Genomic DNA, 15098 nt, shown 5'->3' with positions numbered 1-15098 from the left:
TCTCTGACTATCATAGCAAACAAAATGTATTGCAGTCCGAAATAAGAAAAGAAATTGAAAACAATCAATAAAGATGGAAGCACTAAACAACACTGATAATACAATCGCGCCAAAGATAGAAATAATTACAAATTTTCAATTTAGTTCGAAACAGCGACTACCGTATACGGTGTATTCGGTTGGAAGTCCATACTTTTGATTAAACAAGTTCGCCGTATTTGTTCTTTGAAGCTAGCTTGATTACCATAACAGCAAAGATGATCCCCAGCAACTAAAATGGATAAATAAATGTAACTTGTTTAGGGGTGGAGCAATGACAGTCGTTATAACACGGGTGTTCTGTTTCATACTTTCGGTTATATAATGCGAGCGCCTATAACCACTCAGCAGTCGCACAGCGTTATGTAATGGCAATACAACTATTATATGATATCTATGGTCTGGTATAGTTCTTGTATAAGTATTTTACTCTTACCTCGACGAAACCAATCCCGAATCCAATACCAACAATAAGCCATAAGTTGTTGTTAACAAAATCGACGATAGATTGATAGCATGCCTGAGTGGATGTAATGAGTATTAGTGAACCGGTAAGGTAATTAGATAAATAATACCATGGTAATATAGCTTTACAAATTGAGTATGTTGCATTACTACACCACATGATCAAATGTAAATTTTAACATGAGCGCCTTCTTATACATCAGATACGAGGTGTATTCATACACCTCATGCTCACTGTCATACACTGTACTATATGAATGCATTCTCACGCAAAACACGCACAGAATACACTATAACTTGCCTAAAACCAGAGTTATATGTTATACCCAACAAATCCAAGCGTGTAATATGGTCGTTAAAAGAAGTCTAGCGTAATAGAAAACGACCCTTTTGGGTCCACGCTTTTTAACCGATGATCTCTTCTTTCCGTTGATTCCCTTCTCTCTGTTGTTACAATACTATGATCTTCGCTATCGTTTCGAAGAGATAAATAAATAGCATGTTAAAGAAAGCTTATGTCTACCTCTTTGTAAATATATTGTCCTCCTGGAGTATCTCCGTTCGTGCATTTTAGACTTGAAGCGAGAACGCAAGTGCCGTTCGCTGCCGTATTCACATCACAAGTGCAACCGTATGATTCACTAGATTTCCAATCGCTACAACCGTTGGCGAGACCGCAGCATTTGAACTGTATGGGGAGTGGTTATTTGAGTTATATACTAATACAGGTGTAACTTCCTGTTTTATATATGTGAGGTCCTACGGAAAGTCACGCGAGTTTAGTTTTTAGGCAGCAAATTGCAAAATGTATAATAACATAAATGTGAAAAGGTATTCTAGCAATTTTTTTGTTTTGTCATCCTAAAGGACTGACCGTTTAGCGTCTTGTCCTAGGACATATACGCCCGCAATGTCAAACACAGTTTTCATAAACATAGTAAATCAAATAAAAAAGTTGAATTTGTTTTACGAACCTGTCTTTCAAGTGAAATAACAGATTGCGCGAACGAATCGTTCGGGTTACTACCGTTGTTAATCGTTTGGTTGAACGCCTTTTGAATGTCGTTTTCGATCTGAAAACAATACGAGTATAAAGTGGTTTAATTAAATACGCCCAATTAAGACTTATTCACTTATAAAATGGCTAGCAGTATAAAAAGGGTTGTATATAGGCAAGGTGAAATTTTGCAGACTTTTGTTTATTTTAAAGTTTTCAGAAATAATAAAATTATTTAAACTGATACATATAATGGTCTTTGTATAACGTTGCTACAGTTTTAAAAATGAAAATTTTTTACCGAAGTTTGATTGACAGCTCCCCAGATTCCAATACCGAGCTCGAGAACGAAAATTATGCCAAGGAATATCGAATACTGTATGAAAGAATTAGTAGGTTAGCTTGTGTATTGGAAAAATAAAAGTAGACTATAGCCATCATATAAAGTAATGATAAGACTTTGTAAAGATATTAAGTTAGATAAAAATGTGTATTTTGCCAGTTTCATTAGCTTTTTTGGTAGTAAACAAAGAATTTATAGAAATACCTAACCTTACCACTACGACTTTAAAACACCTTTGTAAAGGCATTAGAAAATGTAGGATAATATGTGCTAACGGCAGCCATCTTACCGCACAGTACTATAAACACGGGTATACGAACCACTCACCAAAATAAGCAGACATTTATTTTCCGCCATTGCGCCACAACAGCCCAGGAATCCCAATAGAAACATGAAGCTCCCAGCACCAATGAGGACATAGCATCCTGTAATTGTGTATTGTACGTTGTAGATGCATTATAGGTTTTGTATATGGTGTAACGTAACGCTATATACGAGTAACGTTACGTTTTAATGTATGTGCATTAAACCTTGATATATGCTATGGTATTAATGTAATACTGTTATTATTATATAACTAGGTGTGGGCCGGGGAGTGGGACACCTTTTCATTCAAGAAATTTAAAAACCGTATCCTCACGACTCCCATAGACCGCTGTTAATTTTTTAAAAAACGATCAGGATATTTGGGTATTATGTGCTAAAGGTGTCTATACTACCTATATAAAGTTACCTGAATAATATATCTGTATATCAGCAATGCTCACAATGTGGTGAATATTGTCCCCAACTCGTAAGTAAATACCAATACCTAGAACCGATGCACCGGCAATCTGTTAATAAAATTGACATTTAACACAACATATGAAATATGACTTGTTTGTTCTACAGACTGTAATTTATTAACTATAACAGTGGCGCAATGTGACTATGTATGGGACAAGGGTTATGTTACATGATTAAAAATAAAGTAAGAGTTTAAACATATGGTTGGGCGGGGGAAGATGGGACACACTTTCATTTTAATTTCTCGTCACACTTGGTAGTAAACAAAGAACATTTAAAGAATTATAAAGCAGTATCCTCACGACTCGCATAGACCGTTGTTAATTGTTTAAAACAGGATCAGGTTACTTAGATATTATGTGCTAAAGGTGGCCCATCTTACCGCACCGTAATATACCAAGATAAACCCGAAGAAGATTTGCGTCTAAGTTACAACAATACAAAACATAAATACTCACCCATACGAATATATTAAACGCAAACAGCAAATACTTGGCGCATTTTTTCCCGCAGTCTTCCATTTTTATACGTCTAAGGTCAGATAAAACAGTATATATTATGAAAATCTGTGAATACGCAAAACATCGATGTAAAAATCAATATTACACATATGTTCTGTTATGTAACCGTTCAACGCGTGTTATCATAAAATGATTTTTTTAAAGGAATAATATTTACCTTTACGTACGAAACTCAAATGATTAACTGGTTTATTCCTAAACTGAAACTTGTGAAATTACGCAATCAAATTTTATTGTAAAAAGTCTAAATTTTTGAACAAAATTCTGTCAACAACCTCATTTTAGTAGTATATTTCTCTTCTTAAAAACACGTTATAATCTTGCCAAACTGTAATGAAAGTCTTTGTTACAACCTATCTAAAATTAGCTTTCCTGTTGCTACAACTTCCTGCCAACTTTACCGGCATAAGTGAAATACTTTACAGCGAAATGCATCACATATATAAGTTTTGGTTACGCAATATAACAGTAAAGAAGTCGACTGTAATCAAAGCTAGGTACATGCGCTATACGAAACACTTGCGACTCTAAATTGCGACTGTTTAATCTGTGTCACGGGAAGCCACTGCAGCGGTTCTCACTCTTGTGACGTCATAATAGGCACGCGCGCGTCATGTGATCGAAGTCTCGTGGTATAGATTGGCAACAACTCGACGCTGCTATCGTTGTGAGCGTATGTGTCCTTGAGCAAGACACTTAACGCCGATTGCTTCAACCCAGTAGTTCAATAGGTGTTGTCTAAATTATCACCAAAATTGAAAAAATACCCGAAGCTACAAAGCGCCTTTTGCCTTTATCAAAGTCTGTAGACTCGACTGTATTTTCGAAAAAAAGTAAGCGGGTCTATTTGTATATTTTATTGGTATATATGTCTCATAAGAGAGAGCAACATATGTAAAAATCGAATGATAAAGGTAAACATGATAGAATAAACAGGGAAAAAAAGGATGTAAATTACCCACAAAATTACATTACATATACATGTGATAACTTGTAAGCGGGCACAGGATGTATACAACAGGACACCCGTGTTATAACGAATGTTTGGCCATGTCATGAGAGAATAAATAGGGTACAAATTAATGGTTTTTAAATTTATAGACAGCTAAGCAATAAATCTTTGTATCTTTTACGCCTAGCTGTATTTTAGTATAAAAAAATTAAACGAACGTAAAGTTAAGTATCACCAGGCACGTTTGAATAACTAGACTTTCGCTTAAGTTTTGTTGAGTAAAAAAACAAAACATGATGCCATAGGATCATGACGTCACAAATCGTACTCAAACACGCCCACTAGCGCTTGAACGGTGTTCGTCTCTTCATCGAACCTAGTAAAAAATCGTTATAGTAATTAACAACTAAAATATAGTAGGTTGGGGTAAGATAGTACTTTTTGTATTCTCTTCTATCGTCCCATTTGATAGCAAACAAAGAATATTTACGGAATTATAGAACCGTATCCTCACGACTCCTAAAAATCGTTGTTAATTGTTAAAAACACGACTAAGAAATATGGGATATTATATGCTAACGGTATTCATCTTACCCCACAGTATTACAATGTTTTTTTCTTGTTTAGGAGCATATACGTAACTTTCAATACGGCTAATACAACGTAATCCCGTGTAATTGGGTTTGGCTTATTTAGTTTGTCTCTCAGGGGAACATATACGAACTTAATGAGATGATCCTAAAACCTTGGGAATTTTGTGTTCTACGGTATATTTGTGCCCAGAGAGACATTAATATACAGAAATAAATACAGAAAATACCTCATCTCATATAAACACTAAATATAAATCTATACCTTGTATCTTACCAGCATAGCTTTTGTAATATGTTGATAGGATTCATATCTCGTCTCGCCGTCAGTCTTCTTATATGTCCAATATAAGCTTCGTTATCGGTTTCCAAAACGTCAAAAATTTGCTTTATAACTACATCCGACCAGCGTAGTTGCAATGGTGGAACGTAAGCGTCCCACGTGAGGTCATCTTCCGATGACGTCATAGGCCGTGACGTGACCGAGTCATCGCAAGCGGCGGTGCATTGGTTTATTAAAAAGTTTCTTTCAGCAATAGGAATCGTTTTTGTGGTTTCTTGACTGACAACACTGGCGTTTTTATAGTCTTGCATCACTGCTGAGGTCTGGGAAAATGCACTGGAACAAACGGTCCTTTTTGGGCAACTATTTTCGATGTTCTGGTTCAAATCTATAGACTGTGTCTTTGGATCTAAAGTTCGATTCTGCTTTACCTCTGCTGTTCGCGACTGAATGTAATCAAAGTCTCTCTCCACCATTTCCAAAGCTTGGTTAATTTTACAACCTCTACCGGCGTTGTTTTCCACTTGATTAATCTGATTCGCCCAGTTACTCCCAACGGAATGAGCCGACCGTCTGTACCGGACCTTCTGGTTGTTTATATCCAGTTTAATTTGCTGTACTTGGCTAATTTCTTTTGTCGGTGATGTTTCGTCTTTGTACCCAGACCTGTCTTCTTTTAGTAAAGGTACCTTTTCAGGCTTTCTCTTTTTCGGTTTAATAAAGCCCCATATTCGATTCATCTGATGTTCCCAACATGGGAAAATACACTTGATCAAGTCACAGAAAGTGTACATCTACATTCTGTCAATCAAAAAATGTGTTATAGTAGGGTGGGGGAGACCGGACACGTTTGGCACATAATATTCAAATATCCTGATCTTGTTTTAAACAATTAACAAAGATCTATGGGTCGTAATGGAACGGTTTCATATTTCTTTGAATGTTCTTTGTTTACTACCAAATGGGACTAGAAAATAGAATAAAAAGGTGTCCCATCTTCCCCCACCACTATATAAAACCAGTACTACCAATTATAGTTAATGGTAGGGTAGGTGTACACCGTTAGCACATGCTATATCCCGTATATCTTAATCGTGATTTAACAATTAGCAAAGTTATTTTACAGGAGTTAGTGGTATTATAATTTATAATTCTTTGTTTGCTACTAATTGGAAATACTTTTAGATCTTTAGGTAAATGGTAGCTGTATACCTTGTTTTTAATAAAAAGTATTTAAACAGGTTCAAATTGGTAACATACTTGCTGTTTTTCTACTGTGAATAATATCAACAAGATCTCTTATATTTGCTTTGCAATATAGGCACTATAACTATTATAATTATATCAGCCTATTGTGCTGACAAGTCTATATACAGATTTTGCATCTTATTTCTTTGATTTAATATCGTTTTTTTATTAACATTTACTATCTGTCAAATATATTCACTAACATATGCGTATCTTCCTATGACAACCCGCTCAACTGGTTCTTTCTGGTCTAAGCAGACACTGCTGCTGTTCAAATTCCCTACAGCTATTGATTAGGGCTTACAGCACGGGCGACTCATGTGTTTTTCGGGTAACCCTGAATCTAAGCCATAAAATATTCATAATGTGCAAATAATTTAGAGAGTTTTCAATGCGTTGCTGTAGCGGGTTTTACGCAAGTATGCCCAATAGTGACATAACTCGTCAATGAAAAGGAAAAATCATCATTAGTGCCGCTTTGACGGACGAAATACCCATTTAGTTTTCGGCCCTTTTTTACTAGTTTTAACGAGGCAAAAACCTGTTATGTAATAAAAATACGCATCGAGTGTTACATAAAAGGTAAAATTGGAGTATGTGTACTAAAACGGCTGTAATTTAGGGTGTAACGATAACGCCTTTTATCGAATAAAGTTTGTACGTTTGTTTTAACTAAAGGGTGATTTAACGACCGTCGTTTTGCCATTTTACTCCCCGTATTTTTGCTCCTGCAACTTTTCCGATCTGTGCTACCACAGGGCTAAAAACGTGGCGGTTTTCTCAATATTTCTTGACAAGATTAATGAAATCTGCTTACGGTGAGGGAACATAATCGAAACTATTGATTTGGTTTAACGCGGTCTGTTTTAAGGGTCAATGTACTGATCACCACTTTGTTAATTGGGAAGATAGAATTGAATATGTTTTGCTTATCTTGAAAGGAATTGCTTCAACCTAATGGTGTCATATGAGTCTTTTAAGTATTCAGATATACATTACAACAACAACAAAACACAATTATCAAAACTTTCTTACGAGGTGTAGAAAACGGAAGTGTCATAATTGACTGTCGTTGCACCTAAACACGGTACCATAGCCCTATACATATACGCTATATAGATTTAGTCTTGAGGACGCGCTTCTCTTAGAAGTGTGTCTGTATAAATTATAAAGTCGCGTAAGATATTTACTCGCAATAGAAATAAAAAATTAAACTTGTTTTTTTTTACTAAATATTGCGTCCCTGGGTGGGATCGAACCACCAACCTTTCGGTTAACAGCCGAACGCGCTAACCGATTGCGCCACAGAGACGTTGAATAAAACGTGACCGATATTCCTTCAAGAAACCGTAAAGTTAAAGTATCACCCGAAAGTTTTGTTATATTATTACAACTACATAACATCGTCGGCGCCATGGCTTAGTGGTAAAGCGCCTGTCTAGTAAACAGGAGATCCTGGGTTCGATCCCCAGTGGTGCCTTTTGACTTTATTTACTGTTCATTTATCTTTACTTATATAAATTATACAGTAGGGTGGGGAGGATAGGACAACTTTAACACATTATATCTAGATGTCTAGAATTAGATCGTGTTTTAAACAATTAACAACTGTCTATTGGAGTCGTGATGGTACGGTTTTACAATTCTTTGATTTTTTTTGTTTACTACCAAATGGGACCGCTAATAGAATAAAAAGGTGCTAAAATTTCTACACCCTACTATAATTCATAAAATAAAATACAGATTTTTATTCGGCCTTAATGCACAACAGCATGTTTTATCTTAAAACTCTTTGTAAATTCGACAAAAAAAATACGTCCCTGGGTGGGCTCGAACCACCAACCTTTCGGTTAACAGCCGAACGCGCTAACCGATTGCGCCACAGAGACGACGAGAGAAAACCTTACCAATATTCCTTCAAGAAATACGCTACGACATATTCGACTTCTCATGTGTTTCGATTGAATTGCAAAAAAAAACTAGTATCTTTACATTATATAATTGTCTAATGTTTAAGAAATGTACTAGCGTTATTACAAGCGATTAAATACACCCCAACGGTTGAGTATACAAGCGCGCCTTACAGTCGTTAAAGTATCGCCCTACCGTTGTGGTCATTTTTCGAAACCGAGAAAAACGTCGGCGCCATGGCTTAGTGGTAAAGCGCCTGTCTAGTAAACAGGAGATCCTGGGTTCGATCCCCAGTGGTGCCTTAATGGTTGAATTTTTTATATTGCTTTTCATAAACATTTTTTGATGCTTAGACACTTTACACGATTTTATCCTTGGCGTGTTTTCAACTATTCTCACATTGCTGCTGATTTTATTTTGTAACTAACCTAATCTTCGTTACTGTATTTAAACAGGCAAATACTATTTCTGTCATATTACTCTGAAACACCTTTACCCTGAGTGTTGTTAACTATACCTGCTGTTTAAACTGATTTAATAGTTTCGTTGTGGAAAAATCAACAAATCTTTCTCTAGCTTTTGCTGCTAATTCCTCTTTTGTTTTTATTTACCTTGTCTTCGCTGCTGTATTATAAAAGATAAATTAAATTTATGTTACTCGAGTCTAGACACACTTTTACTCTGGCTGTTACACTTTACCTAGTCCTGTTTGATTCTTCTTTTGCTTCTCTTGTTGAAAAATAACATATACTTTTCATAAGCTGCTCATGGCACGCTCGGTAATTTAAACATTATTGGCGAAACAACAGTATTAAGGCAATCGTAGAATGAAAAAAAAACGGCCTTGTTCATACACTTGGAGGGGCAGCAGCCGAACGGAAGAGACTCTTGTAAAACATGGAAATGTACATTTAAAAGTTAAGTGCATACTGATTTCTGAACGGGGTTGGAAACGGTTTTGCTTTCAAGAGTGCAGAGTTGAAACTTTCAATGCTTGTTTAAGAGGCTTCGTATAGTGTTTGATGCAGCTGGAGTGTACACATAACAGCATTAGCCCTTGGAGAAAGTAATGTCCAATGTACAGGAAAGATTGTAAAAGACGTTGCTTGTCAATTGTCTCCGGTAATATAACTTGGCAAGCCAGAATATAAGAAAAGTAACACTTTTAGCTGATTTTGGAGAAGAAAGAAAAGAGAGAAATGCTGTCCAAACTTTGGCTTCTAACGCTGTAACAGTGTTCAAATGTAAAGCGTCCAATGTGGTGACAATATACTGCTCACTGTAAGGTTTAAGCACTAAATGGATATTAAAATATCTTTATGAGAAATAGACAGTGGCCCATTAGCACCTACGGGCCCTGGAAGTACCTTATACTATCGGCGAGTGCAAGTTTTTGATGGTAGCGTAGTTATTGCACAGTCAACTATAGCTCATACGAACGAGCTACTGGCCAATTTTGGCAATACCAACTCAGTATGAAATAACTTTTAGAATGCAAAAGCACTGGAAAGGAAAATACTTGAAAGGAAACAGGTTAGTTTGTGTAGGTTAGGTAATTCTGGCTCTGCTGCTTTGAACCTCGCGTGGGAACTCGCACATCTGTAAGGGAAAAAGAATTAGTACATACTGGAAGGTATAAAAAATTCTCCAAAATAATCACCCACAAAGTAACATATTTGGTAACTTGTAAACTGGCACGAGATGTATAATAAAACAGAACACCCGTGTTATAACAGCTACAAGTTACATTTATTCATTCACATGTATGTTTGTAGGCGCCAAACAAGGTTTTTAAACATATTATATTGTTATGGGGTAATGGGTCAAACCTGGCCTAAAAGACCCATGGCATGCTACACTGCAGGAGCTGAAGCACACAGAATAAAAGATGTTGTAGCCAGTTTTTAGCTTAAAACAGCTACTCTGCTTTTATAACACATACCTCGCATTTATTAAGGGCTGCGTGATTATCAAAGGTGCAATGGCTGCATCTCCATTTAGGTTCATCATCTGGAGGGGGTGGGGGTGGAGGGGGAAGGTCTTGAACTGAAGTAAACTGACGCAGGGAAGCTAGGTGTAAAGGTTAAAGATAAGAATTAGAATTATAAGTCTACAGACATGGGTGTAAATTCGTGTAATAGTTTGCCTAAACTGCCAGCAATGCATTAGAGAAAAAAAAATCACTGATTAAATTACATAAGGACAGAAAAAAAAACTATGGGGTGATGGTCCATTCCTGGCCTAAATCCTAGGACATACATGCAGTGCAATACTGCAGAACCTCATCTGACAATAAAATAAGGCCTATGAAAAAACAAACATATTTATCCTCATGTGGTGTAAAAACAACAGCTGTAAAAACACACCCCATACCTGCCTGCGACTACAAGTTACCACAAATATCCAACTAACACTAACTATGTGTTATAATGTGTATTAAACCAACCACTTCAAACCAAACAAATAATAACACAAACTTGTAATTATTATAGCGCTCGTGCATTCAGAATGTAATTACCTTTTCTTTGCTTTGTTTGTTGCGGCTTTACAGAAGCAGGTCTGTTGTATCTTGAATAAAAGTCTTCTCTTGTATTATCACCTATAAAAAAACACAGTATAAGGATTGCATGTTTTTTGTTGAATATTTACCTAATTTATGTGAATAAAAAATGAATTTTTCTGGTCAGTTTCAATATAAACATGACAGCCCCTAAAAACTAACAGCAATTATAACATAATTAGCATTTAGCATGTTTATAAAACATAACATTTCTGACACGTTTCAATACGAAATGAAGGCCCATTTGTATGATATGATTTTCATCTAAAATGATCTGCTTTATTAAATATTACTGAAGATGGTTTTAGTGGATAATATCCACCCATGTTTGTACGGTGAAGGATTTTAACATCTTGGGATAAATATAGCTTACCACATAGGATTGTATAGATACGAGTAACTGGTTGTGAACACTTTTATTGTTAACATAGTTATGTTGTTGTATGGAGGTAAATTAGTAACCACAGAGTCTAAGATCTGGTTTATAAGCACAAAGCTATCTTCCCCCACCCATTAAAGTTTATTTCATACCTTACGCTAGAAAATGACTTACCATCTCTTGAAAATAAATCCACTTCCTTGTACATGCAGTTGCAATCAATTTCAAGTTGCCGATTGATTTCCCTTAGCCTTCCTATTTCCACTTGCAACTGTATAGATGGCAGTGTATGAAAACGTGAATGAAAATAATCAAAATATATATAATACATATATACATATAATAAAATTATTTATCTTGGCATGGCTGGGCAACGGCAGTCGCTATAACACAAGTTATCAAGTACGTAACTTTGTAGTTTCCTTATTTTTTTGCATCATTAAGCCCTGTACTTTTAAACTTTGGGCTAAATGCAATGTAACCACTTTGCTACGGTACTAGACAAAGTGTAATTGCGAAGCATTAAGTTCACTAAAGATGGTTTTAGTTTTTAAACCGAAACAGAGCTTAATTAATTAACAAATAAACTGCAGTGTAAACTGAAAATTGCATTAAAAAAGTTGTTATTTCTATACATTATAGGTTTTTAACAGACTACTACTAAAATTAGGTTAACACAAAAATTCCTATCCCGATAATAAATATAAAACGTGACAGTTTTCACGCTTCGAGGTAAACTTTAACAGAATACTATTGACAGTGGCACTAAAAAATTAAAAAATAATAGCAAGGGAGAAACTGCCTGTTCCACCACCATCTGTATACAGTATAAGCTAAATTCCACCTGACTTTGGTGGTCTGATGTGCTATGTACACAGTTAGCAGTTGAACTTCGTAGGGATAATGATGTCAAACACAAATACCTTTAGCATACTTTAATGTTTAAGATGGCAGAATTGACAGGTTATATAAAGTGGGCAATAAACGTCAATAAAAATTGATTTTTCGAGCAATTTACTAAATGGATATTTTGGACTGGAGCAATATATTAAATGAATTTTCCTTGCTGTTAGGTATAGAAAGATACACAAACAAACATTCAAAGTATATTGCATTCACCACAGTAATCAAGCAGGCTTATAATTTTTAATGAATAGGCCTATGGTTTAATTGCATTTTAACAATTTTACCACAACAATATTCAAAAACATGCCACTTATAACTAGTGAACTACTTATAAGTTAACAATGAAATGAATTATATTTGCTTTTCTCAATCCTAATATTAGTCTTTAGAAAATTAAAAACTTGTACAAAAGTCTTGTGTATTTTTACCTGGCTATGCGATAAAAAATGATGTTATATACATACATTACTTGCCTAGAGGCTGCATGCATGCATAAGCCACAAACAAACATGTAAAAAAGATTATCCTTACAGACTGGTATAAATAATAAATACATGGCAATTAAAATTTTACCATATTTTAACAGAAAATGCTAACTTACTGTTTTTTTAGTTGAACCTAGCATATAAACAGTACAACAATGGATGTTTACTTCTGCTACTGCCACACAGTGTTGGGCAAATAAAATACAGTTGCGCTATTATTTAACATGCAGCTGTTGGTAACTGGCTAACTTCATGTTTTTAACAATATCTTTTAATACTAAGAACAGCTTTAAATTAAAGCTGCCTGCAATATGCAAATGAGCAAAGCCAAAGTTTATTTCATTCGCTATATTAGTCAATGAGGTTCCCTATGTTTCATTACTATGAGGAGTGTAACTGCATTTAGAAATGTCTGGGTCAAAAAGAGACCCAAAAAAAAGAAAAAAAAAACTGATACCTATGAAGTGTTACACATAATTATGCACCTATATAATATATAAACTTTGGACTTACTGAAGAAGGACTTTTATGACGCAGATTACGTTGTTGCACTTTTTCCTCAAGGTGGCTTACATCCCCACCAAGATTTTCCAACTCACATTTCTTTGCATTATACTCAGCTCGTAAACGATTCATTCTCTCAGTTTGATGTTGCAATAAAGCTGTGAACACATCAAAGTTTTAGATAGGTAAAATAAATAAAAGGCTAATATTCTTAATGTTAAACTTTTAGGAAACAATATGAAAATATTATAGTGCCTTCCCGCCTTGAACGTGTTTAAAAATAACAAAAGGCAATGTTTTAATGCACAAAAAAACTTAAAAATACTTTACACCAGTCTAATATGTAATTTCCTCACCAAAGCCAATTTCTATACTAAAGCCAATTCAACCTTTATGTCAAGCTATGTATAGTAGGAAGTAGGAAGTCACATAACCTTAACTCACCATTAGTATAATCATCATCATTATACCCGGTATCAACAGTTGGTACCTCATCAACTTTTTCCAATGGATCACTCAAGGTCGGTAGAAAGGAATCTTTTAGATAACTAGAACTTGGAAGCCCATTAGGTGGGGCTATGTGTTGTGGGATTTGAGATACAGTTCTTCTTGTATTAGTTTTTAGAAATGGACGAGTGTCCGTCGCAGGCGCTGATTTTCTACGCAGGTTTGGTGACATATGGTACATTACAGGTGAATTACGCTCAGGGCTATTAAAGCCTGTGTTCCCGATTGGGGTGAATTGGTTGATGTTCATAACTGGTTGTGAGGTGCTGTGGGGCAGAAATGGGACACCGGTTGGACTGATTATACTTGGAGAAGATTGTTGCCTTATTACTTGTGGGGAACTGTCACCAGTGTTTCGAGGGTAGTCTACATGATATGCCTGACTGTTTTCTAAGGTTTTCGGAACCGTGATTGTAGGGTAACTTGTTCTTTTAAGGTTCATTTTCGTCATTGTTGGTTTTGCATTATATTTGCGACTGTTGTATGGAGAACCGGTTTTTGGTTTCGTAAAAAAGTCTTTTTGATCTGGTGCCACCACACCAGGTGAGTTAGTGCCATTGGTTGCAATATTTTCTTGGGCAGCTTGGAAGGTTGGATTAGGATTATGGAAAACTGGATAACTGTATGAGGAATGGATTGTGGGAGCAGTGGTGACTGGCGATTCAGGGACACCCCAATGGGGCTGGAACCCAAGTACCGGGGCAGTTTGTGGTGTAGGGGCTAGATTTAACTGCTCTGTAGGTCGCCCTTGTATGTCTCCTTCACTGCGCCGGTACATAGGGTTATGGGAGGTGTGGTGGACCCGTGAATTTACTTGGGGGGGTGAGGTTAGGGGGCTGGGGATTGCGGGTGAGGTCGAGAGGGGTGACCCCCCTGTTATACCGTCGGTGAGGAAGAGCATTTGCTGGACATGGTCATTAATGGTCTCCCATTGTTTCTGGTTGTCCTCAGTATCATATGTGGGGTCAGGGTTCATAGTTAAGAAGCTGTTTCACAATGAGTCAGCAGAAAAAGATTGCGCAATGTTCATTGCACCGTGACACCTAAAAACTGTGGTTTAACAATTTTGTTTTCTTAATGTAAAAGTAAAGCTAACACAAATGCAATGTACTAAGTAATTGCCACATTTATCCATACTATATGGTTATAAAAGTATTATAACTATCTTACTACAAACATTTTTGCAAAGGTATTATACAAAAAATAGATACAAGAAGTTTAAATGTATAACTGAAATGCATCTCAGTATATATTGCAACTTAAATGAACAATTCTGTTGTGTCAATACACGCTAAGTTTAGTTTAAAAACTATCAACAAAAACTGTTCTGCCTGGTTACATACATTTCTATACTAACCGACTGCTGCGCATGCGCAGTTACGTTTACGCCATCATGTGACTACAATTTGCGCAAAAATGCTACGTAAACAAGAGAGAGGCTATTTTTGTGCTTAGAGTTTAAAAATTTGAATTTAGATTACTGTTTTTTTTTTTCTGTAATGTTATAAACCGTTTAAAATGATTTTGCGCCCCTACAATTTTTATTGCTGCGAATTTCTATAGATGAGTACCCACAATGCATTGCGTGTTCCCGCCAAAATCTTGAAATTTTAAATTTCGTT

The 15098-nt window shown here is 35.8% G+C and overlaps 3 protein-coding genes and 4 non-coding genes across 8 annotated transcripts; 2 read left to right on the top strand and 5 right to left on the bottom strand.

Moving 5' to 3' along the window:
• Positions 1-10: 10 nt before the first annotated feature.
• Positions 11-3247, bottom strand: LOC149734916 (tetraspanin-8-like). The gene is made up of 8 exons (XM_089879525.1): positions 3089-3247; positions 2578-2677; positions 2172-2269; positions 1803-1877; positions 1479-1577; positions 1028-1192; positions 476-559; positions 11-271 (listed from the first exon to the last, which is right to left on the bottom strand). Exons 1-8 carry the CDS (start codon positions 3149-3151, stop codon positions 200-202), a joined length of 756 nt encoding a protein of 251 aa, XP_089735651.1. The 5' UTR covers positions 3152-3247; the 3' UTR covers positions 11-199.
• A 746-nt stretch (positions 3248-3993) lies between these two features.
• Positions 3994-7123, bottom strand: LOC149734915 (uncharacterized). Of its 2 annotated transcripts, none has more exons than XM_089879522.1 (3): positions 6237-7123; positions 4959-5777; positions 3994-4479 (listed from the first exon to the last, which is right to left on the bottom strand). In XM_089879522.1, exon 2 carries the CDS (start codon positions 5768-5770, stop codon positions 4967-4969), a length of 804 nt encoding a protein of 267 aa, XP_089735648.1. In that variant the 5' UTR covers positions 5771-5777; positions 6237-7123; the 3' UTR covers positions 3994-4479; positions 4959-4966. The 2 variants fall into 2 exon arrangements, with proteins under 2 accessions (XP_089735648.1, XP_089735647.1); XM_089879521.1 differs by having other exon boundaries at positions 4971-5777.
• A 339-nt stretch (positions 7124-7462) lies between these two features.
• On the bottom strand, positions 7463-7536 carry Trnan-guu (transfer RNA asparagine (anticodon GUU)). The gene has a single exon. It is a non-coding gene; the product is annotated as a tRNA-Asn (tRNA).
• Positions 7537-7632: 96 nt separating this feature from the next.
• Positions 7633-7704, top strand: Trnat-agu (transfer RNA threonine (anticodon AGU)). The gene has a single exon. It is a non-coding gene; the product is annotated as a tRNA-Thr (tRNA).
• Positions 7705-8039: 335 nt separating this feature from the next.
• Positions 8040-8113, bottom strand: Trnan-guu (transfer RNA asparagine (anticodon GUU)). Its single transcript has one exon. It is a non-coding gene; the product is annotated as a tRNA-Asn (tRNA).
• Positions 8114-8365: 252 nt separating this feature from the next.
• Trnat-agu (transfer RNA threonine (anticodon AGU)) lies at positions 8366-8437 on the top strand. Its single transcript has one exon. It is a non-coding gene; the product is annotated as a tRNA-Thr (tRNA).
• A 449-nt stretch (positions 8438-8886) lies between these two features.
• LOC149734910 (uncharacterized) lies at positions 8887-15028 on the bottom strand. The gene is made up of 6 exons (XM_089879514.1): positions 13414-15028; positions 12979-13127; positions 11249-11345; positions 10654-10734; positions 10078-10205; positions 8887-9734 (listed from the first exon to the last, which is right to left on the bottom strand). Exons 1-6 carry the CDS (start codon positions 14450-14452, stop codon positions 9684-9686), a joined length of 1545 nt encoding a protein of 514 aa, XP_089735640.1. The 5' UTR covers positions 14453-15028; the 3' UTR covers positions 8887-9683.
• Positions 15029-15098: the final 70 nt, after the last annotated feature.

The sequence above is a fragment of the Ciona robusta genome, chromosome 6, assembly GCF_009617815.1.
Source record: "Ciona robusta chromosome 6, ASM961781v2".
NCBI classification, from domain to species: Eukaryota; Metazoa; Chordata; class Ascidiacea; order Phlebobranchia; family Cionidae; genus Ciona; species Ciona robusta.
Note: the sequence above shows the minus strand (reverse complement) of the source record. Positions and strands in the feature narration are given on the sequence as shown.

What these genes read in the sequence shown, in the direction of transcription:
- LOC149734916 (XM_089879525.1), bottom strand. Translation starts at nt 3,151, where the DNA reads ATGGAAGACTGCGGGAAAAAATGCGCCAAGTATTTGCTGTTTGCGTTT. An exon ending in ATAAATGTCTGCTTATTTTG is followed by an intron (nt 1,878 to 2,171) that starts GTGAGTGGTTCG and finishes TCTTTCATACAG; the next exon opens with TATTCGATATTCCTTGGCAT. An exon ending in TTATTTCACTTGAAAGACAG is followed by an intron (nt 1,193 to 1,478) that starts GTTCGTAAAACA and finishes CTCCCCATACAG; the next exon opens with TTCAAATGCTGCGGTCTCGC.
- LOC149734915 (XM_089879521.1), bottom strand. Translation starts at nt 5,770, where the DNA reads ATGTACACTTTCTGTGACTTGATCAAGTGTATTTTCCCATGTTGGGAA. An exon ending in ATATTACAAAAGCTATGCTG is followed by an intron (nt 4,480 to 4,970) that starts GTAAGATACAAG and finishes ATTTTTTACTAG; the next exon opens with GTTCGATGAAGAGACGAACA.
- LOC149734910 (XM_089879514.1), bottom strand. Translation starts at nt 14,452, where the DNA reads ATGAACCCTGACCCCACATATGATACTGAGGACAACCAGAAACAATGG. An exon ending in GTCATAAAAGTCCTTCTTCA is followed by an intron (nt 11,346 to 12,978) that starts GTAAGTCCAAAG and finishes CCATCTATACAG; the next exon opens with TTGCAAGTGGAAATAGGAAG. An exon ending in GGATTTATTTTCAAGAGATG is followed by an intron (nt 10,735 to 11,248) that starts GTAAGTCATTTT and finishes GTTTTTTTATAG; the next exon opens with GTGATAATACAAGAGAAGAC.